Source organism: Musa acuminata, chromosome BXJ2-9 (genome assembly GCF_036884655.1).
Source record: "Musa acuminata AAA Group cultivar baxijiao chromosome BXJ2-9, Cavendish_Baxijiao_AAA, whole genome shotgun sequence".
NCBI classification, from domain to species: Eukaryota; Viridiplantae; Streptophyta; class Magnoliopsida; order Zingiberales; family Musaceae; genus Musa; species Musa acuminata.
Genome location: NC_088346.1, coordinates 50,127,860 through 50,154,642, shown reverse-complemented (window position 1 = coordinate 50,154,642; position 26,783 = coordinate 50,127,860). Strand labels below are relative to the sequence as shown.

Genomic DNA, 26,783 nt, shown 5'->3' with positions numbered 1-26,783 from the left:
TTTAAGGTATTCTCCTTTGTAAAATTTGCAACTCCTGTTTTGCTTAACCATCTCCTCTAAGTAGATTCACATAACTCCGCTTTTGTCACTTTGATCTTCTTGGGATAATTCAAAGGGACTTTAAAATTGTGAAAGTGTGCAAAGCTCCTCTACATGGTAACTAAGAAAAATGGGATCCTCGATTTTGCTTATACTCTCAAGTCTCAAGGATTGAGGAGAACAATGTTACCTAACTACGTTCAGCCCCTCGAGATACACTCCTTGTACCAAGCTAGCTAGCTTTGCCTCCTCTCTGCTTTGCACTTCTAAAATATATGTTTAAGCAAAATCGAGTATCTCATTTCTCTAAGTTATCATGCAACGGAGTTTTGCACACTTTCACACTTTCGAAGTACAAGAAGTTTTGCCCTAAAAGAGTATAAGTTTGTCACGACTTAAGCCAGCCTCTAATAGGTTTATCGTCCTCGTGGGGTTGTACCTCCTTTATCAATTCTACCTACCCTCTAAGTAGAAAAATGTATGTTTTCCTACTTAGTTCCCTAGTCAACCACGGTTGCATTGATCCGAAGTCCCCCACTTTTAGCTATCTCTATAAGCACTCCAACATAGACTATAAGAATCCCCTTGGCAACCACCCTGCCTTGTGTTGGTACTTGGAATCTACTCTTCATTGTCTAGGACCCTTTCTCCACCAAAGCATGCTCCTGTCTAATGTTTCTCATCATCCAAAGTCATCATCCAATGACATCATCTGCATCTCGTTCCTTCGTAATTGACAGACATGTTTTTATAACCTCATGACACTACCCCTACGTAAAAGATCACTCTTGCAATTCACAAGAAAGTTTCCATTATTTTCTTCTTCTTCGACAATCAAACTGGGATTGTCGGAGACCTAAGATCACTCATGTAAAATAAAAGAATACTTGGTAAAAGGATGCTTAATTTATTCAGATGATGAGATGGGAGCAGTCAAGAAAAGAATTAAACATCCTTTAACCAAGTTTTTTTTTTAATTTCTTCATCCCTTTCTATCCTCAATTCACTTGAGCACTAGCATTTGAAGATCGTCCCACATCATGATGGATCTGATAGTATATACCAAATTACCAAAAGCTATCCTAGTGCTTATGCTTGCATTAATGTGTTTTTACTTATCTTGAATAAATCAAGAGTAAAACTAGGAGTAGTGTTTTTAATTTCATACCATACCACTCGATACGGGCGGTGCGTACCGGTCCGCTAGCAAATTGGTACACGGACCGCCCACTACCTAGCGGTATCAGGTTTTTGGCCCCGTCGGGCGATACAGGGCTGTACCAGGCAGTAACGATCGAAATTTCGACCGTGACTAATCTGTACCGGGCAATACATGTCAATTTCATAACATGACCAACAACACTGTAAATATGAACAAAAAAATTACAATAAAAGCAAAACCCTAGCTTGAGCTGGAAATGAAATCAAAAGTCAAGCCGTTTATTCAAGAGAAACAACGACAAGAACGATTTCAAGCACAATCAAGGGATCAGAGAACTATTTATGTTTCAGAATAAGGCGACGGGCCTCAAGAGCAAGGAAGGGAGGGAGGCGAGGCGAGGGTAGAGGGGTGATCCCCAAACGAAGAGTGCAACAACAAGGGTTTCACTGGTGTGCATCGTCGAGGTTTCGAGAAGGCGGCAGGTGCAGCAAAGTGGGGAGGGTCGACCCAGCAATTACTTATGGACAAAAAATACGAACCAAACCATATGGACTCATCAAACCGTGCATGTCGATAAGTGGTCATGTTACAAAATATATTTGCGGTATGCCCTAGCGTACCGCTCCGTATGCTATAGTACCATACCATATCAAACAAAGCTCGATACACCGATTCGGTACAAGATTAAAAACCTTGACTAGGAGAACACACTTTAACATGGTGCTCACTTAGATAAACAACAAAGAAGTTGACCAAGAATATAATGTCTTTCAACCAGGGTTTTGAATATTGGTCTATATCAGCGTATCGAGCTCTGCTCAATGCGGTACATACCAGTATATACACCGACGCTAGGGCGTACAGATGGTACACCCTAATACCTTCACCTACCATGCCAAGGCATATTGATCAGTATGCCTCGGTAACGGTCGAAATCCGAGGCGATACCGATCGATACACCTCAGTACCGATCAAAACACTAGTACTGCCCGGTAGATGACGGTCCATGTACCGGTACGTACCTCCCGTACCGGGCGGTACACATCGAAATTGAGAACCCTGCTTTCAACAATCCCACATCTACAAAGATGAACTAAAACACAGAAAAGGGAAGGACAATTATTTAAAATAAATGGTCAAATTCACACAAGTAACTAAGATTCGTGTGGCTTACTAACAACTACTTATTTCTCATAGTATCAACTAATATGATGGAATACAATTAAGCCACTCAACCATGATAAAGTGCTTAGCTAGATTACTGATGAGAAATGGAATATACCGAAAACAATGTTGACAAAACACATTCTTAAGAACATTCTATTATGTTGTTGTCTCAATCACCCAAAAAATGCTTTCTTTGTTAAGCTATCTTCTCAAGCATCTTGGAAGACTTTTGAAATGCAGATTACTCAATTTAAAATTCAATCTTGCTCCATTTGCATCTCACTTAGAATGCTTTCTTTAGGTTTATCTATTATATAACCATAAATGTTGCAAACCATGTGCTTCACAAGTTAATGTCAGAAGTGTACCAGTTGCATGACCTTCAAAATGGCAAAAATGTTAACAATACCAAACTGTTGGTGCAAGTCTGCACACTAAATGGCACAAACACGTCACATCAAGGACTAAGTTTTGACCACCATCAACTAGTTCAAAGCAATTTCTAGTTGATCATATCATTCCCAATGGTATTCAACCAGTTATAGAAACACAATCGCATGAACCTAATCAACCGACTAGGCAAAATTCTGATGCTAAATCCAATGGCTTGCCATACCCTATCTAGTGAAGCTTACCAAGAACAAACCCAAGCCCTAAACCACATTTCAAGGCCCATTTTAGTCGAATTCAATACAAGTTTCCAGCCAAAAAAGAAATTTAAGCTATTTCTAAGGATTTTTACTGAAATGTTGATCAGCAAGCAGATTTGACCAGAAACTAGTATGTAGATGGTAGACATTGTAAACCTTGACTTGGAGATTGATGGACTATGATAGTCTATGAACACTATGCCATAACAGGTTCCATGCCACAGTAAGTACATACCAACACAGTCTGGCCCAGGCATAGAGTGTCAATAGGCACATACCTTCTTGGCATATTTCAAACATATAGTTTATGTTGGAAAATAGATATCATCAATTTATACTAGGTCTCAAACTTGAGCCTGACTCAAGCCCTACCTGAGTGCAAGTTATCAATTTAAGAAGTTCAGGTTGGACATTTCTCAAGATGGGTTTGTCATTGATTGATAAAGTCCAATCCATTGGCTTAGGATTCGTCTGAGGTGTTGGGCAACTCTACCTGATGCCAACTTAATATACATCATATACAGTTTAATTAGAATAATATGACAATAAAATATCACACAATCATTCCATCACATTCATTCTTAACAAATCCCAAACCCAATTAAAACCTAGTGCCACATCATTGTGCGCAAACAACTTATTTCCACTTCCCTCTGCTTGCTTGAACATCTGCTTGCCACGCCCAAATGCCGCTAGTGATGCCATGCTTCTGCAGCAATCCATTTATACCCGCCAGATCAAACCACTTGGCTACCCAACCACCTTCAATGAACACAGCATCAAAATTGCTTCCACTCTTGTCTTGGAAGGTTCTGCTCTAGAACATTTTACATTTTATTTTTTTGGTTCTTTTTTCTGTGCAGCCCTGACTATGAAGTAATCAATTTGTGAAAAATTTATTTCTTTAAATCGATTGTTTGTTTAAAGAATCTATTCTGTTTTAAAAACTTAAGTCTAGTTTTTAAGTTGTCTATAACATGGCAGAACCAATGACAAACTCAACCCAACCTTGGTCAGGATCAGGGTCATGACTCCAGCTTAGAGATCAAGTTAGTTCAATTGTTGCCTGAGCATATAAATTCTCAGGTTGAACTTGGGTTTACTCGTAACCAACCAGCCCACGTGAGTTGTAGCTCTAGCTTACAAAAGGACAGGTTTTATCAAGAAAAATAACTTAGAAATGAACCATGTGCTTTGGTCAAAAAATCTCGTCAACATCCCTAATGAGCTATATGTTTGTTGACAGGGAGTTAAAACCAGCTGCAGCCAGAAGTTAGAGCTCAAAAACATTTTCATTATTTTGGACCAACATGAAATTCATCTTTGATATGTAAGCATCTCTATAATTTCTTTTTAAATTCTACTGTAAAGAGATCAGGGGTTCTGAAGAAAGAAAGAGGTCTCACAAACATAAAGTAGGTACTCAGCAAAGAAGTTTGAGATAATGCATAGAGAAAGTTAAGATTGGTCATCCAAATGATGTAACACTGCAACCCAAACTGTAATTTTTTGTGATGACATGATGTCTTGTAAACCACTTATCTAGTACCAATTACTTGCCACTTTGCATTTGACCATGCATGGATTTTTATGCCAAATAATCCCATTAAATAATAAATAAAACCAACAGGCTCAAGCTAAGTCTGAAGCAAAGCATTTTGTACTAATTGCACTGCAGCAACTAATGGCACACAAGAAATTACATGGAAGGTGCCCACAAAAATCCAGTCTTACTGGAAAACTCATTTATTAACTCTCCAGATGTGTCTAGACAATTGAACATCAGGCACTTAATTCGAGCAAACCATGCTGCTATTATATCAAAAGTTTTGGCAACAGCAACATAATGTTATGATATAGATTATAATGATCTTACAGAAAACAAATTCTCCCAATGCTAATTGTTTTTCGTGTATATATTAGGGTTCTTAATTTCGATGTGTACCACCCGGTATAGGCAGTACATACTGGTCCGAGAGGATACCAGTAAGCGGACTGCCCTCTATCGGGCGGTACTAATATTTTGACTAGTGCTAAGGCGGACTGATCGGTACCGAGGCATACCGACTGGTACCGCCCCAAATTTCGATTGTTACCGAGGTGTACCACTCAATACACCCTAGCATGGTAAGTAAAGGTATTTTTAAGGTTTTAAGATGTACCATCAATACACCCTAGCATATCGATGGTACATAGCAGTACGTACCATACCGAGCTGAGCTTGGTACGTCGGTACTGACCGATATTCAAAACCCTAGTATATATTATAACAGATTATAAACAGATAATTTTTCTCTTTTCAAACGTGTCCAGTCTATTGATCATCAGCAAACTTCAATGATCCATGACATAGTTCGACACTAAGTTCCAGCAAGCCATACTGCAATCACAATTGTTTCAAAATTTTGGCCACAGTCCAACATAACATATCCCATAAAAATTTATCAATCTCAGAAAAATAGTAACTCCCTGGGTTGATGATTAACCATACATAAAAGATTTTAAACAGCACCATGATTTGATAGCATCCCTTCTCAGATCGCTTAAGGGCATCCGAATAAGAATCTTTCCAATACCTTAACGCTCTTTGTTGTATATATGTTACACTACTCCGATAATGCATGACCCTTAAATGCTGTCTGGCTTTGTTCCTAAAAGCACCAATTTTGCCATCCTAACAAACTTCAGCTTACTAGTGGTTACAGTAATGCCAAAGGACAGACAATGAGAGCACATCTTGACATCATGTCTAAAAACCAAAACCATAACCATATTACATGGCACATGTCCACATATTTCATGCTTTCATCATGTCCATTAAGTAATATTGTGGACATCATTACATTGTAACAGTATCTCCTCAGAGTATTGTTTGTTCCACTTAACCCATGTTTAAATAAAATTAGATTGCTTATAATGAACTACATTTTAATCAAAAGATTAAATGGATGATACAACATGAGCAGCAATCAAAGACAAAAAGTGATGAAAGCTACCATTTAAAGGCATAATAGTACTAGCTTCTAGAGCTCCCAATGCTGGACGGGAGCCAATCTCAAGACCTACTGAATCGCATACATATCATATATAAGCAAGTTGTACCATAAGGGAGTCAGGGCGAGCATATAAGAAGCTACTTGCCTGCCAGATTACTGAAGTGAAGGTTTCTCTGAACTTCAGATATTTGATCCCTGAATAAGCGATAAAAGAATTAATAGCCTATAGCATAACTTGACATCGACAGAAGTCCAGATTAATGATATAAAAGTAAATTACCATATAAATGAACATCCAGTTGCCTCTTGAAAACTCAATGCCAAATCCGTAGCCAATTTTGAATCTCTCCACGAGATTATGGTGTCTACATCAAGTTTAAAAGTTCAAAGTCATGTTAGCCACCAATTAAGGTGTACACTGGGAAAATTTTGCAAGCTCAAATAAATATGAAAAAGGCATTCTACCTTCTTGCCTTCTGTAGATTTCACTTGCTGAGATGCGATGCACAATCAAGTTTTCGTTTTCTTCTTCTTCAACAATCAAACTAAGATCCTCGGAGCCCTGAGATCACTCGTGCAATAGAATTAATGTAAGATATTAATACACGGGAAGATGAACCCAAAAAAGATTACCTATATCACAAACATTCAATGGAAGCAGCAAAAAGGACAATGCATACTACAGAAAGCAGCAACAATGAGAAGGCATAGGTCTCAACTATTTACAGGATACCATGGTAAAACCATGATGTTATATATGGAACACACTTTAAACAATGATTTTTACTGTTATTTACAGTAGATAATGGTTTTGGTTACTTCTTTATTTTTGTTAAAACCAATAATATGAGGTCATATGGCCAATAAAACATGAAACAATGATTATATTATACCATGGTTCGTCTTACCGGTCTTTACCAGTGTACCAATCAATTATCGATATGGTATGTACCAAGCTATGTCGAGCCATACCGAGCATACCGACATATGATACATGAAGGCGTATTGACGTACCGCCTATACCGATTCCCTGTTGGATCGGTATGTACCACCCATACCGAGCGGTATGCCGCGGTACAACGAACCTTGGATTATACAATAATGAAACAGATAGGATCAGCCATGAACCACATTGTTCCAAAAACAAACTACAGTTAGGAAGAGCTTAATTGACATGCGCATGCATATCACTTGTCCATTGTCACCTTATGAAAACAGCAAATATTTTTCAGTCAATACAAAAATATTTAGCACAATTATAAGTCTGGAATCAAAGTACAAAGGACAAGGCATGCAGCATATGGTTATAATTGCAGTTACAACAAAATCCATTTCCCACTCAACTCTGTACTTTCCCAGAAATCAGATCCATAAACCAATTCAAGTTTATTCCAGAACCTCTAAAACACGTGACATCTGCTCAATAAAACTAGTAACAAGATCCTAGTAACTACTGGAGATACAAAACTATCACATACACAACATATTACAAATGCAAACACTAATGAAGAAATTATCAATCAACATATTATATAAGAACTTCGGTTTACACACTGGTAACAGCGATACCCACTTAATCTAAATAATTATTATGCCAATCCAATTTTCTTCAACTTGGGGGCCGAGCGATTAATACAAGGGACCGAGCATTGATACAAGCATAATTTCCCACTTAGTTTCCATGCACATGTTTACATTCTTCAATTACTAATCATGAAAGCTCCAAATAATGGACTAGTATTTGAATCTATCAAGCAAAATCTTAATTTCCAGATACATCTGACAAAGCCAATTTCTCTCTTCTGAATCGATGCAGTGAATGACTTTTATTTTCTAACTACGAGTACAAACGCTATGCTCTCTTTTTTTAATCTATCTGTCACCCCATCAATAAAGTAGATTCCCACTTCTCATCGTCAAAGATCATTGCAGTAAGAAATAAAAACCACAAAGAAGATTCGCATACCATGATATTTAGATAAAAGATATTATAAAGGTAAATAAACAAACCAGAAATAAAGGATACATTGAAAAAAGCACATTACAACAATGTCAAGGGAAAAAAGTAGGAAAAGGTAGGGTTAAACCTCTGGATAATCAATTCTAACATGCCCAGTTCCCTGATCATCCCATTTGCCCTCATCAATCAAGCGGTATACCTTAACAAGCTGCAATTTTTTTAGACCATCAGATAACTGTACTTAATTCCTTACATCTGCAATATAAGCACACAGACTAGCTTCGGGATAAATAAAGGGGCAGAATGAAACCATGATATCAAATATACATATTTTCAGATATTGCAAAATAAGACACCAGATTTTTAAGCTCAATTAACAGAATGATGGTACAAAAATATAGTATGCTTTAAGATGAGGTTATGAGGTGAAAGATAATGGAAAGGAGTAAAATATAGTGTTGATGCACAATTTCATTCAACAAAATATAGCACATTCCCACATCTAAAAGACAAACTGTATAATAAGTACATTTAGCATCAAAAATTCTGGCACACTTATAATTTCTGATTTATTGAAGTCCTTGAAGACATAAGAACATTTTAATATAGTTAAGCTCACAATCCGACTCGAAAATCAATAACAGCAAGGGACAACACAAGTGACAACCAGTTAGAAGCTTAAAGCAAGACATCACTTGTCCTATTATATTTTTTGCAATTTGATATAACTCAACAATGGGTTTTCTCTATATGAAGGCACAATATGAAACACTGGCATCAAATAGCATCTCAATGAGAGCTATTATATCTTTTCAACCAAAATATATTTAGCCTCACATCTCATCGATACAGAGGCCAGGGACCATCAACCAATAGTCTGAGGCATTGCCTAAATTGACTACTGAGTATTAATAGCATGAGCATACATCTTAGAACCTTAAGGAAAAGGAGAATCCATGGATGCTCATGGTGCACATTTAGAACATAAAAGAATTTAGCATTTAATACCAGTGCTTTATCTTCCAGGACTAGTGTCACAACTAAACAATGATTGTCAAGTTGTTAGCATCATAACAATACAAAAGACAACCAGTGATGCCAATGAATAACCTGTAGAAACACAATTTTGTTTGGTTACATCCTATATTTCTGATCATCTTTTTTTTAACAAACAGGCATGACTACCTTAGGTCCTATCAATTCAATCCTTAATCTATGGTTCTAACAATCAGCCGATATAGATCCAAACTGAAGTCTATTAGGGTGCTCAGATATCACTAAATGAGAAAGTCATAAAATAATAGATCAGGACAACTCGCTGAATTTTGTCTATTTGTGACACACATAAACCCTTAAATTACTTTTTTAAGGCAGGAAAACTCTCAAAAGTTAACAGATTTCCCAGCATAAATTGTTCCAGGCTCTTCTTTGCTGCATTAAAAGAAACAATTAGGATAATTAAGTTCAGAAAAAGGAGGGCATATGTTGAAAAGTTGTCAAAGCATGAAGTGAATAAAGAGAATGCACTTCAGCTCAAGATAGTAGTACCAAAGATTATCGGACGCTAAGCCTCAGTATATATCTCACCCTTGCACTTGAAGATAAAATATGAATGGTCTGGATAAGAACAAATTACTCTTATAAGCTTCAAAAACTAACAGCATCAAACACATGCCTGATGTGGCATGGCTCTCATGAAACCTCCTGGTGCATTTTGTTGCAAAGTAAAGCCTAGTATGTAGTACTGACATCGCCAAACCACTTATGCAGGTGCTACTCTTGCATGAAGGTTGATGATTTGGAAATGGCTAATGGACATCTTAAAAATTTATGTTTCATGATTTTGAAAAACAAAAATAGTTTGATGGCATCCTATATTGTCACAAGTTCATCTGTCTTAAGCAAAATATAAAATGATTGCAGCTTTCCTGCAATTCAGGATGCAAAGAAAAGAAAAGGAAATAAATGGCTTCTGTACTCATTATTTTGCTGAAGAAGAAATAAATTGATTTGTTTCTCTCTCTTTGTCTTCTCTCCTCTTGTACCAGCTTCTCTGCAAACAAAGAGATCAAGAGAGTGCATATTTGATAAATAAGATGTGTTCCATTGTCACACTCGCGCTCGAATATGTTTCCTTCTTGATGGTTCATTTCTTCCACTAAAGAAGATTTGCCCACAAGTAGCACAGTTGGATGTTTTGCTGGATGTAATTTGCGTGGCTAACAATATCATTATTATTTCAGGTTCTTCCAACGCGAGCTTTGGGATAATAGTGCCAAGCAGTAGTCCACGTCCCATACACATTAGCTAGTAGACCACTCTGTTTCTCCAAGGTGAACATCACATTTCACCACAAGCTAATAAAAGTCTTGGCATGTCAATTTTTCTTAACTCCAAGGACACATCAAAAATCATAAGGTACATTCAACAGGATATAAAGCAAGAAATCACAAGCAACACACACATAAAAACACAACGGTACAGTGGAAGATTGGAATAACCAAGAGGGTCAACTAAGCTGCCAAGAAACTACTAATCAAGGAAATTTTTCACGGAAATCAAGAGTATTAAGTACGAACAAACTAAAAGCTCGACAGACTGAAAAACCATTGACCGCAAAAATCACCCAGAGTAGTGCCAAGTAAGCCGCTCGTCAAGAACGTGCCAATAACAAGTACGAGTCTAGGGCACAAAGATTTTTTACACGAAAATCAAGCAGCATGGATCGAATTTTTTTCGGAGCCCCAGAAACGAACTTACCAGGGAATTCAAAGAACTAGAGGGTTTGCCCTGGGCGCCCATCGCCGATTCGTGACTACCGCAGCTTCTCTTGGAATCCGAACCGGGGGGGGGTGGGGGGAGGGATGGAGGAATTCGGGCTAGGGTTTCTTAGGGATCCGGAAGGAAGAGACGAGGGGAAGAGGAGGGTCTAGATCGAGAGGTAGGAAACCCTTACCGCCATCAACGTCGCGGGTAAAGAAGCCCTTCTTCGTCTCTCCTTTCTCCGCCCGCGACTGTTGCGTGCACGAGCCGAGCCAAAGGGTCTCGATTTATAACAACAATTTGACGGTGCGATCGTGTTTATTACTTTACTCTTCGGTTAACACAGCTACTGACCGGGTCGTGCAAGACAAGGACTCTTCTCGCGAAACTCTCAAGATCAAAATCATCATATAATTAAATTAGGTTCTCTTTTACATGTCCATCCTCGCAGAGATGCGACCTAGCATATCTACCCCTCCTCCTACAAAAGAAATAGCTATTTATCGGCTCGAGCGAAATTAGAAGGCGTTGCTCAAAAGAAAACAACAGTCTATGCTTTTGACCATCGACATCACCAAGACTATTGATTCTTCCTGTTTCCACCACAGCGAGCTCATGAGCTGCTGATTGCACGAAACGTGGCAAATTATGGTTCCGTAGGCGAGTAATTAATTGTCAAGAAAAATAATATATATATATATATATATATATATCAAAGACTATCATCTCGTGTCCGCGTGTGTTCGAGAATCGAAGAATCCAAATCGATCCCCCGAGTAGCGAGGGCGCCTTTTCGACTCCAAAGCTGTCCAGCTTACAATTGTCATTCCCTCGCCAGATTGTCCGTAGAAGAGACAATATAGATTAAGAATTGAACACTGAGCATGGAAACGAGTCATCCAAGTCGATGCATCAGTCCATGCAAGTCAGCCTGTATGGGAATGTGGTCAGCCAACACGATATAATAATAAAAATGAGAAATTTCATGTCACTTGTTTAACGAAAAGTACGGCCAGAGCAAAGCAACCACTAACCGTTGGCACTCGTAGAATGCCTTTTTGTCCGTGATGGGGGCGCTATCCTATCCTGATCCGCAGCACTCGCTCCTGCAGGCAAGATATATACTTGCTGATGAAGAGCCCCCACTTGCAAGAGCATGTTGAACTACTCGTGCTAGCCAAATTGGTCTTCGCGCGCGCGTGTGCGTGTTCCAAGTTGAACACCCCATTCTCCACATCGATCGGGGATAACTCATCCGAAAAAACCTATAAGAATGTCATTTTCGAACATCTCTTCAGTTATGCCAATTGTGTTGGCATATAGTTGTTTATGCAAGCCTGAATTTTCTATGAATTTGGTGCTATCCTGGTAGCATTTTCACTTTCACATGCTACCAATTATTGCTCTATCATCTCTACTTCTCGAAACTGAGCTAACTTCTGAACAACGGCAAATGGGTGTTAAAAAGTAGTAGATCTGCTGGTGACACTTACTTATCAGTGATGTTTTGGATCTTTCTAAGCTGGAGGATGGGAGCCTTGAGTTAGAGATTGTGGTTTTGTCCACTGAAAATAGTATGCGTAAGCCTTTTTTTTTTTTTTCTTGTTATTTTCCAATGGACCTCTTCTGGATTTGTGTCTTGTCTCTACTGGTACATGGATCGTATCTTGCCTTGTTGATTTTTCTTCTGGATTTGCGATTAGCTTTTCAATAACAATTCCCGCTTGCATCATCAGGTTCGTAAGCCTCATGGAAGGACAGATGTGGCTTGAAAGTGAAGGCATAGGGAAAGGTTGCACTGCCACATTTATGGTGAAACTTGGAATCTGTGATCAGAACAAGAATCCCAAACCATTCTGGCCCAGTAAGAGCCAACTTCCATGATGTGAAAGGGGCAGTTAGTTCCCTCTTAAGATGCGTTACCAAACAAGTGTCTGATCTCTATGAAGTCGTCTTCTTACCTGTACCATCCATTGGTTCGAATGCATTGATCGGTGAAACAAATTTTGTGATGGTTCAAGTCGATGCATCATCTTCCATCCATCCACTGCGTCGATTGCCCTATATATCTATCTGTGACTATGGTTGACGTGTGGAGTGAGGTGGTGTAAATCTGCCACACCAAGTTGTGTACACTATACAACGACCTGTTTCTAAGCAGCTTTACTTACCTGGTTGGGGTTTGTGATCTTTGCTGAGATACTAAGCTAAACAGTGGATTCCAAATAATGCTGGTTGTTTCGCTTTAACTTTTCTGAATCATCGCTATGATGCCAAGGCAGCGATCAGCAATCCCAATGGGGTATCAAGTCGACCGCAGAACTCACTGGTTGATGGCAGGTGGGGGATATAACAGTGCTCTGTTGGTCGGTCATCCGTCCCTTTAGCCACGGCGCCGGTGCTCAAAGTGTTGGAAGACCACTACATCATGTTCCGCCATTACTAAGCTTCGAAAGTCGTTATTTTTGGTGGATCATCGTCCGAATGGACTGAGGCATTAGCGGAAATGGGACATTCTTTCTTTCCCTCGCTTCTGGGCGACAAAAGCGGCCAACCTTCCCCTGCAATGACGTTGACCGTTGGCCTCTCCCCAACTCTCCCACCAGACGGGGAAATTTATGCGTGCGAGAAGCAGCAGCAGAACCGCAACAAGAAGACGAAGAAGACAAAGAAAACGAACAGGAGACGGACTCTCGTTTCTTTGCGATGGCACACGAGGAACAACCAAAGCAGATCGACCACAAGGTACCGGCTGCCCCGTCTTTGTTCCTTTCATTTAAATATTATCGGCCTAGAGGAAGAGACGGAACCCATCGGTCGAGAGAGAAGAAGGAAAAAGTAGACGAAAACCCACCACATCCTCTCTTCTCCTGCAACGTTTCTTTCCAAAAATGGGGATCTTTCTTCTGTTTTCATCGGCAAGATTGCTAGTAGAGATGTTTGGTTGCAGTTGCGAGACTCAGCGGAATCTGGTATGGGGCGGGAATGCGAGGAATGGGTGGCAGTGGTCCGCCGGCGCAGCGGCAAGTGTCTGTCCTCGGGTAACCTTCGTGGATTGTCTACGCTCGAAGCTCTCCCGCCCGAGTTTCCAGTCTCGACTTCATCCCCTGGCTGCAGGTACACGGACAAGGTTTAATATGGCGGCATTTACCCTTTATTTTCAGCATTTGCAATCTCTTAGCTTTGCAGCCCATTTCTTCCTCACTCTTTGCTCGGGGAATGTTCAGATTAGTGACTTACTATGTATCGTCGCTTGACAAAAAGCTTTGATTTAAAGAATACGTTAGCCAGAAGGTGTTTCTTCTCAGTATCTGAGCCCATAGAAAATAAATTGCTTGCAACTTGAGGTGCTTCCTGCTTGGAATGTAGAGTATGGAAACCATTGTTTACCGAGAAAGGGACTTTTTTTTTTTTTTTCCTCTTCTTCAGCTGATTTGGTTTTATCATTTGATGCCACAAATTCATGCCAATTTTGCATCTCAAGCGTTCCTAATCTTTTCCGATAAAACTGCAAAAGGTTAAACCCGATTCCTAAGGTAATAACCCTTTACAACAATGGTGAATGCGTGATGGAAAATTAATGCTTTTAAATTGGTCACTCATTTGCCAGGATGTAATTCTATTATTAATTCAAAAAATATGGAATCTTTTGTATATTCTTTCCTCCTACAGGGCAGAACTATCAGATTCAGACAAACCTAACAATTCTGCAACAAGATCGCAGCCTCCAGGCCTTGTGCCAGAAATTAGTTTGCGGGATCAGCTTGGAAATGCTGCTACTTTAGATGTTGGAGCAAGTGACATCTCCTGGGATACTCTATACTCCCTACACCACACAAAACACACAAGCAGTAACGAATATTCTGAAGATGAACTGAACAAAGCTTTGGAGGTTTGTTGTTGCAAGATCCTTGCACATTATTAGGAATTGATTACCTCTGTTCCTTTGATAAATTCTTCAAGATTGACTATTTTGATTTTGAAGTTAAAAGACTTTGTGCTATTTTTTGTTTTATATATTCATTTTTTCTGAGGATGATCTAGTTTCCTTCTTGGGCTTGGACATCGATAAAGATTCATTTTAACTAGTGAAACCACTACCCGGCATTCCCATCACCAGTGATGCAAATACTATGTTTTGCCATCTCTATTGTTCCTTTGATGAGAAACAAACGTATATAGGTCAATGGCTGGTTTTCATGACACTTCACTGAGAACAATTGACAGGGCATCACTAGAGGGGAAAACCTTTGTAACAGTTCCTTTTACAGAAGCTATTTTGATTTTTAGATCATATGCTAGAAATGATGTCCCCGAGACATTTGATTTTCTAGAGTTGGTGATGTCAAAACATACATAAGTGGTTTAAGAAAATTTGAACTGAAGAGTTGTAAGTTGATAATGCAAGCAAAAAGACTTGTTAGCATAAGCATTTTCTACTGAGCTGAGTTCTAATAATGGTTGCTGTCTGTGTTTACCTAGACACTATTTTCGTTCTTTGATCTTGAGTATCGCACGCAAGATTCGTAGTTCAATGTGTCTAACTTGTACTTTGAAATCTTATTGAAGGAGCAGTTTCTGAGAAAATTTATTGAGATGATTGTTTGTTATTTTAAATATGCCAACTTGCCACTAGCTGTCCTTCTTATTAAAATTTTATTTTATTTATTTTTTGCTGGTGATCTTTTTGCTTTTAATCATTGGCTGGTGATACAGGTGACAGTAAATTCTGGAGGTGTAGTCTTCTTTGCTCTGTTTAACACATGGAACGACGATGATCTTTCACCAAAACACACTGCTGCAGTCATTAAAATTGCACCCTCAAGAATGGCAACACAATCAGAACGCCTGGGTTATGAATTTGCAAAGTTGCTTGGAGTCAGGACGCCTCAAGTGTGCACCTTTTGCCTGTTGATTATCCCATCTTGATTACTCAGTTATATTACAATTTTGCTTGTTCTAATACTCTGATTCTTCAGGCGAGAGTGATCCATAACTCTAGCACAGAATGGCAAATGATCAAGGATGCTGCAGAAAAAGCACGTGATATGGCAGTTGCTAGTGGAGATGAAGTGGGTGAGGTTACATGCTCAGAGTTGTTAGAAGCACTCGAGTTGAGTCGGTGCCTTTTCCTCATGAAGTAGGCCCTCTAACTCATCCCTTACTTATTAATAATAGAACCACATCTTATCAAATTCTTCTTCAAATTTCTGCTTGTGGTAGTTATGTTCATGGCTCACCTCTGGCGGAAAATCCAAATGCATTTGATTCAAGAGAAGCTGCTGAAAATACTGCTGAAGCACTTGGCAGGGTCTTCGTCTTGGACCTTATACTTCGTAATGAGGATAGACTTCCCTGTCCTCAACTTGGGTGGCGTGGGAATCAAGCTAACCTCTTGTTTTCGAATAAAATGACCTCTTCAAACATGGATGCACTTGATGAAGCTTATGATTCTGCCATTAGAAGATACAAACCGCGGATAGTGAAAAGTTTTAGAAAAGAGGAGAAAGGGAGACGAGCAATCTCTGTGAATGGCAGACTAGATTCTTATGGTCCTCAGCTTACAGCTGAGGGCTCTGATGGTAGCATCACATTCACTACCGGATCCACATTTAATCAAGGATCAGAATGTGGAAAAAGTTCAGATTTTTGTATTGTGGCCATTGACTCAGGGGTTCCTCGCAGACCTCCTGCAGGAAAACGGGCAAGAGATCAAGAAAGTTACCCTAAGGTGGTCGAGCTTATAATCAATAACTTGGAGTTCTCTTCTAATCTACTCTACGAAGTGTCTTTTGGAAAGCTGGGAATTCCTGGACCTGAGCACACTGATGCACCAGGTGATTCTTGTTCTTGTTTGTCTGAATCTGATATGGTAACTATCGTTCATGCATTCAGAGCAGGATTTCGTAGTGCTCTTAGGGACCTGCAAGGTTTCCATATATTTCTTCTGACATTGTACCAGAAACTAGAGGGTATCTTACGGATGTTTCTGTCCATTATAAGTAAAAGTTTTAGTGAGTCAGACAAGGATGATTCTGGGGCTTCCGAGTCACCATTACAATATGCCTGGTGCAACTTCAACTCCCAATTCCCGGCATGCAAGGAACGTGGTGTACATGAGACACATGCAGATTCTAGTGATTCCGAATCTCGGAGATGTTTGCACAAATCTTTAGGGTCTCGAGAAAGCCTTGACATATCTCCTGGTTCTCGAGAGAACTGGAATTGTAGGTACTTCAAAGGAAGTGGAGAAACTCCTCGCCTGCGGTTGACAATGAAGCTTCGTGACTTTAACAAGTTGACTAAGGTTAGAAGTGCTTTTGCGCTTGCTATATGATACTTAAGTCAATAATATCTTGAGCATGAAACTATGGTTGAAGGGCATTTGAGTTAGGCTGGTTGATATCTATAGGGGAGTGGAGACTCTTAACTTATCTTAAAAGGATATCCTCCTAAAACGCTATATCGACTTGCTTGTGTAATCAGGATAGAGCCAAGATGATAGAATCTAAATAAACTACCAAGAAAACTAAGTTCATATTGATCTTAAGTTCCATTAGATGAATGTACATTTTTCATGTTCATTGATAAATTAAATGCTATGGTCCTTTTGTTACACTACATAATACAAGGATTTAACAATCTTTGTCCAAACATGTGTGAATATATTTGGTATAGAATCCAAATTTAAACTACAATTTATAATGTATATACATATATATTAAAATTCTAATTAGAATCATGCCAAAGGACAATAACTGTTAACAATTATTAGCATTGTAACTCATTTGAGAATGGCCTATATAAGATCAAATTAAATTAAATTTGGCGTTAAAGATAGATCTTACGAGAAAGAAGCTTAAATTTGGTAGCAATGTGAATGTTGTGAAATATATGAAAGGGGTGAAGTCAGCTATTAGTAAGACCAAGGGTAGGTTTACTGCCAATTAAGAAGGCTTTGAAAGTTTTTCTGGAGCCAGACCTCTGGTAGTTCCCATTGATCGGTCCATGGCTTTTCTATAAGGAATATCTTTGTAATTCATTTACAAGGTTCTCTTTGCATAAAACATTTTCCTCCTCTTTAAATCATCCAATTTGATATACACTGTTTGTCTCTCTAGTACCTGACGAAGCCTATGTCATTAGAAAGGATCTTAATGATAAAACATATAGAGTACTGGACATGCTAAGAAAATATACTTGTTATGGAACACCCTGTTTCAACTTATGAAATTTTATGTATTCGAACTTTCTTGCAAGTAAGAAGTAGTATAAACTATGTCATTGGCTACTGCTTTGTTGTTTGACTCTTGAATTACCAGCATTTTGCTGCTGCCTTCAGTTTTAATTAACATTCCGCCTGCCATAGGTAGATGCTGAGTTGAGCAAGGAATTGGAACAGTGGAATGAAATGCTTAGAACAGATGTGGTGAAACTGTGTGAAGAGAACAATTTTATTACAGGCTTTTTTGAGGGGAATGATAACAACATCGCTGTTGATGCTTATGAATTGAAGGTAATGTGCTTCTATGTCCATTCCAATTGACAAAATCTAAGACTGCTAGTCCTTTTCCAGGTCCGACTCGAGCACATTCTTGAGAGAATATCACTTATCTCTGATGCAGCCAGTACAGAGCGGCCCTCTCCTATTACAGATTATCTCTATATTGGTGGAGCACTGGCTGCAAAATCTATGTACACCCTTCAGCACCTGGGTATCACTCATATATTGTGCTTGTGTGCAAATGAAATCGGGCAATCAGATTCTCAAAATCCTTACCTCTTTGAGTATCAAAACTTCTCCGTAAGCAGCATTTTCTTTCTTTGTCCAATGGAACAGTATACTACTGGGATTTTTTCTATCAAGTCTGTGGTTTTTCTGCTTTAAGGTGTCTGCTTAGATTTGCCACGGTACATACCTGCTACTCCACTACTATGCAAAAATAATGACATCATCTATCCTATTAAGATGGGTCACTTATTTTCCTTATCTCAGAAAGTTAGACCTGCTATTTATCAGGATGATTAGTACACGGGAACAATGAAGTACTACTACACAAGTACTATTTTTGCCACCTAAGATTCAGAATGCATAAATCTTCTGGATTTATAAATGCTCCAGTGAATTTTCCATACCATAGGTATTATGCATCAGATGTGTTTCATGATTAGTCTAGCTTCTAAGTGAACCAGTGGATCCATGACCACCACATTTGGTTTCTAGACAAATTGAGTTTTCTTTTGCCTGCCAAGTTAAATAACGGCAAGGAACTGCATGAGCAATATCAATATCTAATTGGATATATGGTATTGGCCTCAATTCAGTCACCAATTTATTATCAAAAGCTTTTCATATTATCGTCGAAGAGTCTTGCACTAGATATTCACACAATTAATGATGGGGATATAAAGATGAATAACATTTGTATATGAACAAATACTAGAAGACCATAATACGCAGCGGAATAAAATGGAAACACAATCAAACAGAACACCAAGATATACGTGGAAAACCACTTCAATGTGAAGGGTAAAAATCACGGGGCAAACTAGAGATAATCCACTATGAGAATAATGAATGTACAAATCTCAATCTCTTGCCCAAAACCCTAGCAACAATCACAAGAGAATAACTGGGATACAAGGATCACGTCACTGCCCACAATATCTAAAACCTCCCCAAGTAATCATAGCAAGAGTCTACTGTAGATTTGATCTAACCTGAGATGAGAACACTACTAGATGATTGTGAACAGTCTCTCTGTTGTCCTTGTCTTCTTCCCTTTCTTTCTCTTCGTTTTCTGCCTTGTTCTCCTTCTTCTCTTTAGAATCTTGTGGCCCCCAAGATCTGCCTCGTTGCTACCTTTTTATAGCTTTAATCTGCATCTAAAACGCAGCCACCACACCCCCTTAATCTTAATTAGGGTTAGGTTAAGAGGGGGTGTGGGTTGTGGGCTGAATATGGGCCATCAGCCCAACAACCTCCCCCTTCAGCCCATAAAGGAGGCTGTCCCATGACTCCTCAATGTGAAGTCATACCGACCAACTGTCGGCATATCTCCTATCTTTCTTTTGGTAAGGTCTTCGTCAACATGTTTGCTCCGTTGTCATCTGTATAAATTTTCTGAAGCTGCAACTGCTTCTCTTCAAATACATTTCGAATTCAGTGGTATCTGACATCTATATGCTTTGACTTGGAATGAAACATTGGGTTCTTATACAAATGGATGACACTCTGGCTATCACAATGCACCACATAATTTTTCTGTTTCAGCCCCAATTCTTGTAAGAATTCTTTCATCCATAATATTTCTTTGCATATCTCTGTAGCAGCAATATATTCTGCTTTGTAACCTGGATTGCCATGACACCTTTGTAACCTGGATTGCCATGACACAGTTCCCCCTGCAAAAGTAAGTACATAACCTGAATTAGACTTCCTCGTATCTATATCTCTTGCCATATCTGCATTTGTGTAACCTGTTAACACAGGTGGTCCACCTCCAAAGCTTAAACAAACCTTAGAGCTCCCTCTTAGATATCTAAAAATCCACTTCACTGTTGCCCAGTGCTCTTTGCCTGGATTTGCAAGAAATCTGCTAATAACACCCACTGCATATACGATGTCCGGCCTCGTACATACCATTGCATACATTAAACTTCCAACTGCTGAAGCATAAGGAACCTTTTGCATTTTCTCCTTCTCCTCATCACTTGACGGACTCTGTTATGAGCACAACTTGAAGTGACCTGCAAGAGGAGAACCAACTGGCTTAGCATTGCTCATACTGAATCTTTCCGATACCTTCTCGATGTATTTCTCCTGTGACAACCAAATCTTCTTGCTTTTCCTGTCACGAGAAATCTGCATGCCTAGTATTTGCTTTGCTGGCCCCATGTCCTTCATTGCAAAAGACTCACTCAGTTCCTTCTTCAACCTGTCAATTTTAGACATATCTTTCCCAAGAATAAGCATGTCATCAACATAAAGTAAGAGAATAATAAAATCCTCACCAAACCATTTGATGTACACACAATGATCTGAATCCGTTCTTTTGTATCCATTTTTTGTCATAAATGAATCAAACTTTCTGTACCACTATCTTGGAGCTTGCTTTAGCCCATACAAGCTCTTCTTCAACTTGCAGACAAAATTATCTTTACCTTTGACTTTGAAGCCTTCTGGTTGCTCCATATAAATTTCCTCCTCCAAATCACCATGAAGGAAAGCTGTCTTCACATCTAACTGCTCAACCTCCAAGTCCTGGCTAGCAGCAATACCAAGAGCAACACGAATAGAAGACATTTTAACAACAGGAGAAAATATCTCTTCAAAGTCAATACCTTTCTTTTGACCAAAGCCTTTCACAACCAATCTAGCTTTGTACTTTGGTTGAGAACAATATTCTTGAGTCTTCAACCTAAAAACCCACTTGTTCTTCGAGGCCTTCATTCCATTTGATAGCAGCACCAAATCATAAGTGTGGTTCTTCTGAAGAGCATCCATCTCTTCCTGCATAGCAACTAACCACTTCTCTTTCTGCTCACTCTCAACTGCTTCCTGGTAACTCTCTGGTTCACCTGCATTAGTAAGCATCACATACTCATCTATAGAGTATCTTTTGGAAGGTTGACGTTGTCTAGAAGATCTTCTCAACTGAGGTTCTGTTGGAACTTCCTCTCCTACTTCTTCTTGCTCAACATGTCCTGCAGGTATATCAACATCAGGCTCTACACTATCTTCTTGCACATCTCCCCCATCACCATGATATACTGGAGGAATAACTGGGTCACAATCTGCTAATCCTTCTGCAGAAGTCTTGGCCTGTGTCTTCTTCTTCAAATTTTCAAAGGTTTGATCCTCAAAGAAGACTACATCTCTGCTTCTGAATACCTTCTGCTTTTCTGGATCCCAAAGCCTGTAACCAAAATGATCATGTGAGTAACCAAGAAAAATACATTCTTTAGACTTACCGTCCAGCTTGGACCTCTCATTGTCTGGAATATGTGCAAATGCGCGACAACCAAATACTCTCAAATGCCTGTAGGAAACATCTTTCTCTGGCCATACATGCTCTGCAACATCACCATCTAGGGCTGTACATAGTGATAAGTTGATCACATCAACTGCAGTCCTCAAAGCCTCATCCCAAAACCTTTTGGGTAGCTTGGCCTGTGAAAGCATACATCTGATCTTTTCCATGATGGTGCGGTTCATCCTCTCTGCAATTGCATTATGCTGAGGTGTACGAGGAACTGTCATCTCATGTTGGATCCCATGTGACCTGCAATAGTCATTAAACAATCCTGTATACTCACCACCATTATCTGATATTATGCATTTCAATTTCCTTTTTGTCTCCCTTTCAACCCTGGCATGAAACTCTTTGAAGACATTAATAACCTGATCTTTGGTCTTCAAAGCATAAGCCCAAACTTTCCTGGAAAAATCATCTATAAAAGTGACAAAATAAAGTGCACCACTTATACCAAGAACATCAACAGATCCACCAGGAGTTTTTGTCCTTAAAGGACCACATACATCTGTATAAACACGATCTAAGGCATGCATTTTTCTAGATAAAGCAGCACTAGCAAATGAAACTCTATGTTGTTTACCAGCCAAAGAATCAATACAAGGGTTCAGATGTATACCTATGAGATCTGGTAATACATCTCTCTTGGAAAGAGCTTGCAGCCCCTTCTCGCTCATGTGTCCCAATCGCCTATGCCATAACTCCATACTGAAGTCTTTCTCTGTAGCATTTAACTGCTCACCATAAGCTTTAGCCTGCAACCTGTACAAAGTATGACATTTCTTTCCACTAGCTATAACAAGAGAACTCTTACTGAGCTTCCATTGCCCTTTGTGAAATCAGCTTTCATAGTCTTCATCATCTAATCTTCCAACTGAAATTAAATTCAGCTTCAAGTCAATCACATGCCTCACATCCTTAAGCACCAACTTGCAGCCAAGGTTGGTCTTTAAATGGATGTCACCCATGCCAATGATGTCTGCTGTGTCATAGTTGCCCATCTTGACAACACCAAAGTTTCCAGACCTGTATGTAGTAAAAAACTCCCTTCGTGGTGTAGCATGATAAGAAGCACCTGTGTCAATCACCCACTCAAGATCCTGACACACACAAGAAAAAATATCATCAGAAGGAGACAAAATCAAATAATCACCACCCTACACTGTAGTATTATCTTTTGACTCTGTAGACTCCACTTCTTTTCCCTTTTTCTTGTTCTTCTTAGGTTGCTTACATTGGTTCTTGTAATGTCATTTCTCACCACAGTTATAGCAAACAATATCTTTTCTTGATCTTGACTTGCTCCTACCCATACGTGAACTGCTTCTAGACTTTGACCTTCCTCTGTTCTCTGAGATAAGTGCCTGTGAATCATTCTGAGATGTTGCCGAACTCTTTCTTCTCAACTTCTCATTCAACAAACTGCTTGTTACTTGACTCATAGTGACAATACCATCTGGTGCAGAATTACTGAGGGAAACCACCAGTGTCTCCCAACTTTCTGGTAATGAACTGAGAAGTAACAATGCCTGTTAGCAATACTCTGCATTTCATTCAAATGCTCAGCAATAGAAGCACCCTCTCTATATTTTAGGTTCACAAGTTTTCTGATCAAAAAAGCTTTGTTGCCAGCTGTTTTTCTTTCATAGAGACTTTCCAAATTTTTCTAAAGAGAATATGCAGAAATTTCAGTAGAAACATGATGAAAGACACTATCATCAAGCCACTGTCTAATAAATCCAATTGTTTTTCAATCTAACCTCTTCCACTCATCATCTGTCATAGTTGTAGGTTTTGCACTATCCCCTTGCAAAGGTCCATACAAATCTTTGCAATATAAGAGATCTTCCATTCTTCGTTTCCATATCATCCAATTATTTCCATTCAAATTAATCATATGAGAAATATTACTGGCCTCCATGTTCAAATACAAAAAAATTAAATCACCAAAACCCCGCTCTGATACTAGTTGATGGGGATATAAAGAGGAATAACCTTTGTATATGAACAAATACTAGAAGACCATAATACGCAGCGGAATAAAATGGAAACACAATCAAACAGAACACTAAGATATATGTGGAAAACCCCTTCAATGTGAAGGGTAAAAACCACGGGGCAAACTAGAGATAATCCACTATGAGAATAATGAATGTACAAATCTCAATCTCTTGCCCAAAACCCTAGCAACAACCACAAGAGAATAATTGGGATACAAGGATCACGTCACTGCCCACAATATCTAAAACCTCCCCAAGTAATCACAGCAAGAGTCTACTGTAGATTTGATCTAACCTAAGATGAGAACACTACTAGATGATTGTGAACAGTCTCTCTGCGTTGTCCTTGTCTTCTTCCCTTTCTTTCTCTTCCTTTTCTGTCTTGTTCTCCTTCTTCTCTTTGGAATCTCGTGGCCCCCAAGATCTGCCTCGTTACTGCCTTTTTATAGCTTTAATATGTATCTAAAACGCAGCCACCATACCCCTCTAATCTTAATTAGGGTTAGGTTAAGAGGGGGTGTGGACTGTGGGCTGATAATAGGCTGATAAAACCCACGTGGGCTGAATATGAGTCATCAGCCCAACAATTAATTGTACAACAGGTAAAAGAAAAAGTTAAGCTGATTTATCTGGTGAAATGTGTGTTTGTTTTTGTACCAATTTAGTCCAAAGGCTTCATGCTATGTTACATTAACGGATCATAATTCGCAACCTTAAGGATCAACCTCTAAAGGTGTCACCCTTTTCCTGTAACTTGAGAAGATTTTGAGTAAAAGATTCCAAGAGTTTACCTCCTGGAGATGTCGATGATTGTTAGTTTTTATAATTCTTTTGCAAAGATAACAATCTGCTGCTTGAAAATTCATAGAAAATTTCAATCCCCACCATGTCACATCCTTTTATTGCTCTCCCAAGTGAAAACTCATTCCTCTCTGTACTAAAGTCTTTACTGAAAGAGGCAAGGCTGTCCATGGTTTTTGTGGTGCAGATAAGTGATAGTGATGATGAAGATATCAGCAACCTCTTTGATGAGGCTTCTGATTTCATTGATTATGTTGAACACTCGGGAGGGAAAATATTGGTCCATTGTTTCGAAGGAAAAAGTCGGAGTGCGACTGTGGTACTTGCATATCTAATGCTGAGAAAGTAAAGATCTAATGTTTCAGTTGTACATGAATTAGATACATTCAATCGGTCAGTTTTGAGTGAATTCTTTCCTCCAGGGGCCTCACTCTATCAGAAGCGTGGAGTATGCTCAGGAAGGTGCATCGCCGAGCCCAGCCAAACGATGGCTTCGCTAAGACTCTTCTGGATCTTGACATGCAACTGCATGGGAAGGCATCAATGGAATGGCAGCAACGGAAGCCGATGATGAAGGTTTGCCCCATCTGTGGGAAGGATGCAGGTCTAAGCAGCAGCTCACTCAAACTCCATCTCCAGAAGTCTCACAGAAGGTTGTCTTCTGGCAGTGTGGACAGCGCCATGAGTTTGGAGATTCAAAAGGCTTTGGAGGTACTAAAGGTCAGCCGTTGCAGCAGTATCAGCTCAACTCATCAGCAGTCCCAATCGCTCATCGATGAATTGTCTCTTTGATGTCATTGTCTCATGCATGTCTGCGAAGTAATTCAGACTATTTCTTTGCTTCAGAGTTTGGCTTTACGTCGTGTGACAACAATAAGCTGCCTGTGAAAAAGATGATCGGGTGTGCAATAGATCAGCTGAGGCCAAAAGTTTGACGTACGTCTGAGACTTTCTGTTGTATGTTTCTGTGGATTGAAGTCTAGGTGTGCGTGCCAAACATGCTAGATTCTGGAATACTACATAGGTTACCACCAAAATAAGTTTATGCCGCAGAAGGCATCTGTTGCACCTTTGCCACTTCTTTCAGATAAGCAGTGCTCTCTTATGGCACTTGTTGAGAATAATGCTCGTTCTATTTATTGTTAGAGGTAATGGATACGAAGACTTTCAACCACTTTTATATTGGCAGTCAGTAGACTCGTGTGTGGTTTTATATGCATATTTTGTTTCCGAATGAATCATCACCGACGTCACACGTCACGTCCTAACCAATGTTAGAATCCAACGCTACACGTCATCGAAACCCCGTGATGCATGTCAAGTCGGGTTCCGTACCGACATGTTATGAGATATGACCATCCCAAGAGCTTGGGGCGATGCTGTCTGACGCCGCTCAAGCATCCCCAAAGACGCCAACTCATCAAAGAAGCCATCTCATCCCACAAAGGTCAACGGCTGCACCAAACTGAGGCGCAACTAATTCTCACACGATAGTATAAAAACCTCTGTCCGACACCCGACCAGGGGGAGAAAAAAACTTAATATAAAAATACTCCACTGACTTGCTTGTTGCAGGGGCCAAAGTCGGGAAGCAATCGACGAAGGCCATTTTGCAGGAAGGCGGCCACCCCCGAGCGACGAGCGTCTGGACCCAAGAGATACCTTCCGTCACACAAGGGAGAGAAGTGAGCCGACCTGAATCCCGACCAACGCCGACCAGCATTCCTCCCTAAGGGCGTGGCCATCTCATCATCCTACTCACTCCGCAAGAAGCTCCCGACATTGACCCGTGCACCTAACCGTGCTGACTCATCAGTCACGGTAATTTTGTTCACTAACAATATTTATCTGTAGATGTTTTTTTTTATTTTTCAAAGGATAAATGATTAATATGGGACTTGAGATCAGAACCTTACGATATATAATTAAAGTCTTTATCCATTAAGTTAATTGACATCTTTAAAAATATGTCCTTGCAATCCTCAACCTATCTATTGCCGTGAGGTTTGGTATACATGTATGCATCAAATATCAAAATTTTCAGAATGCATCAAAAAAAGTAGTATGGATATTCCACCCAGCACAAAGCTTAGTTGTTTTTGTGTATTCAATATTTTTAGGTGAGATTTTCGTCGACACAGGAGGAAGATTTGATTCTCATCCTCCAATTCACGTACAAGAACAGAGCTCTTCTGTTTAGCCAAATATG

At 39.5% G+C, this 26,783-nt stretch overlaps 2 protein-coding genes across 5 annotated transcripts in view; one reads left to right on the top strand and one right to left on the bottom strand.

The window, feature by feature from the left end:
- Positions 1-11,082, bottom strand: part of LOC135623891 (uncharacterized) — a 41,577-nt gene extending 30,495 nt beyond the window's left edge. Inside the window, exons 1-6 of one of the 4 annotated variants that reach the window (XM_065127348.1) lie at positions 10,735-11,082; positions 8,102-8,182; positions 6,480-6,576; positions 6,295-6,379; positions 6,160-6,209; positions 6,015-6,083 (exon numbers count right to left, since the gene is read on the bottom strand). In XM_065127348.1, the coding sequence (XP_064983420.1) occupies positions 6,015-6,083; positions 6,160-6,209; positions 6,295-6,379; positions 6,480-6,576; positions 8,102-8,182; positions 10,735-10,776 (424 nt within the window). In that variant the 5' untranslated portion in view covers positions 10,777-11,082. The remainder of the gene's footprint in view (positions 1-6,014; positions 6,084-6,159; positions 6,210-6,294; positions 6,380-6,479; positions 6,577-8,101; positions 8,183-10,734) is intronic. The other 3 variants (XM_065127346.1, XM_065127347.1, XM_065127349.1) reach the window with 3 other exon arrangements.
- Positions 11,083-12,854: 1,772 nt separating this feature from the next.
- Positions 12,855-25,687, top strand: LOC135623892 (dual specificity protein phosphatase PHS1-like). Its single transcript, XM_065127350.1, has 9 exons — positions 12,855-13,482; positions 13,688-14,629; positions 15,454-15,630; positions 15,717-15,877; positions 15,961-17,044; positions 18,107-18,253; positions 18,314-18,541; positions 24,762-24,919; positions 24,997-25,687. Exons 2-9 carry the CDS (start codon positions 14,300-14,302, stop codon positions 25,364-25,366), a joined length of 2,655 nt encoding a protein of 884 aa, XP_064983422.1. The 5' UTR covers positions 12,855-13,482; positions 13,688-14,299; the 3' UTR covers positions 25,367-25,687.
- The last annotated feature ends 1,096 nt before the right edge of the window (positions 25,688-26,783 follow it).

Coding starts and splice junctions, on each gene's coding strand:
- LOC135623892 (XM_065127350.1), top strand. CDS start 14,300: ATGCGTGATGGAAAATTAATGCTTTTAAATTGGTCACTCATTTGCCAG. Junction 14,630..15,453: donor AACTGAACAAAGCTTTGGAG/GTTTGTTGTTGC, acceptor CTGGTGATACAG/GTGACAGTAAATTCTGGAGG. Junction 17,045..18,106: donor ACTTTAACAAGTTGACTAAG/GTTAGAAGTGCT, acceptor CGCCTGCCATAG/GTAGATGCTGAGTTGAGCAA.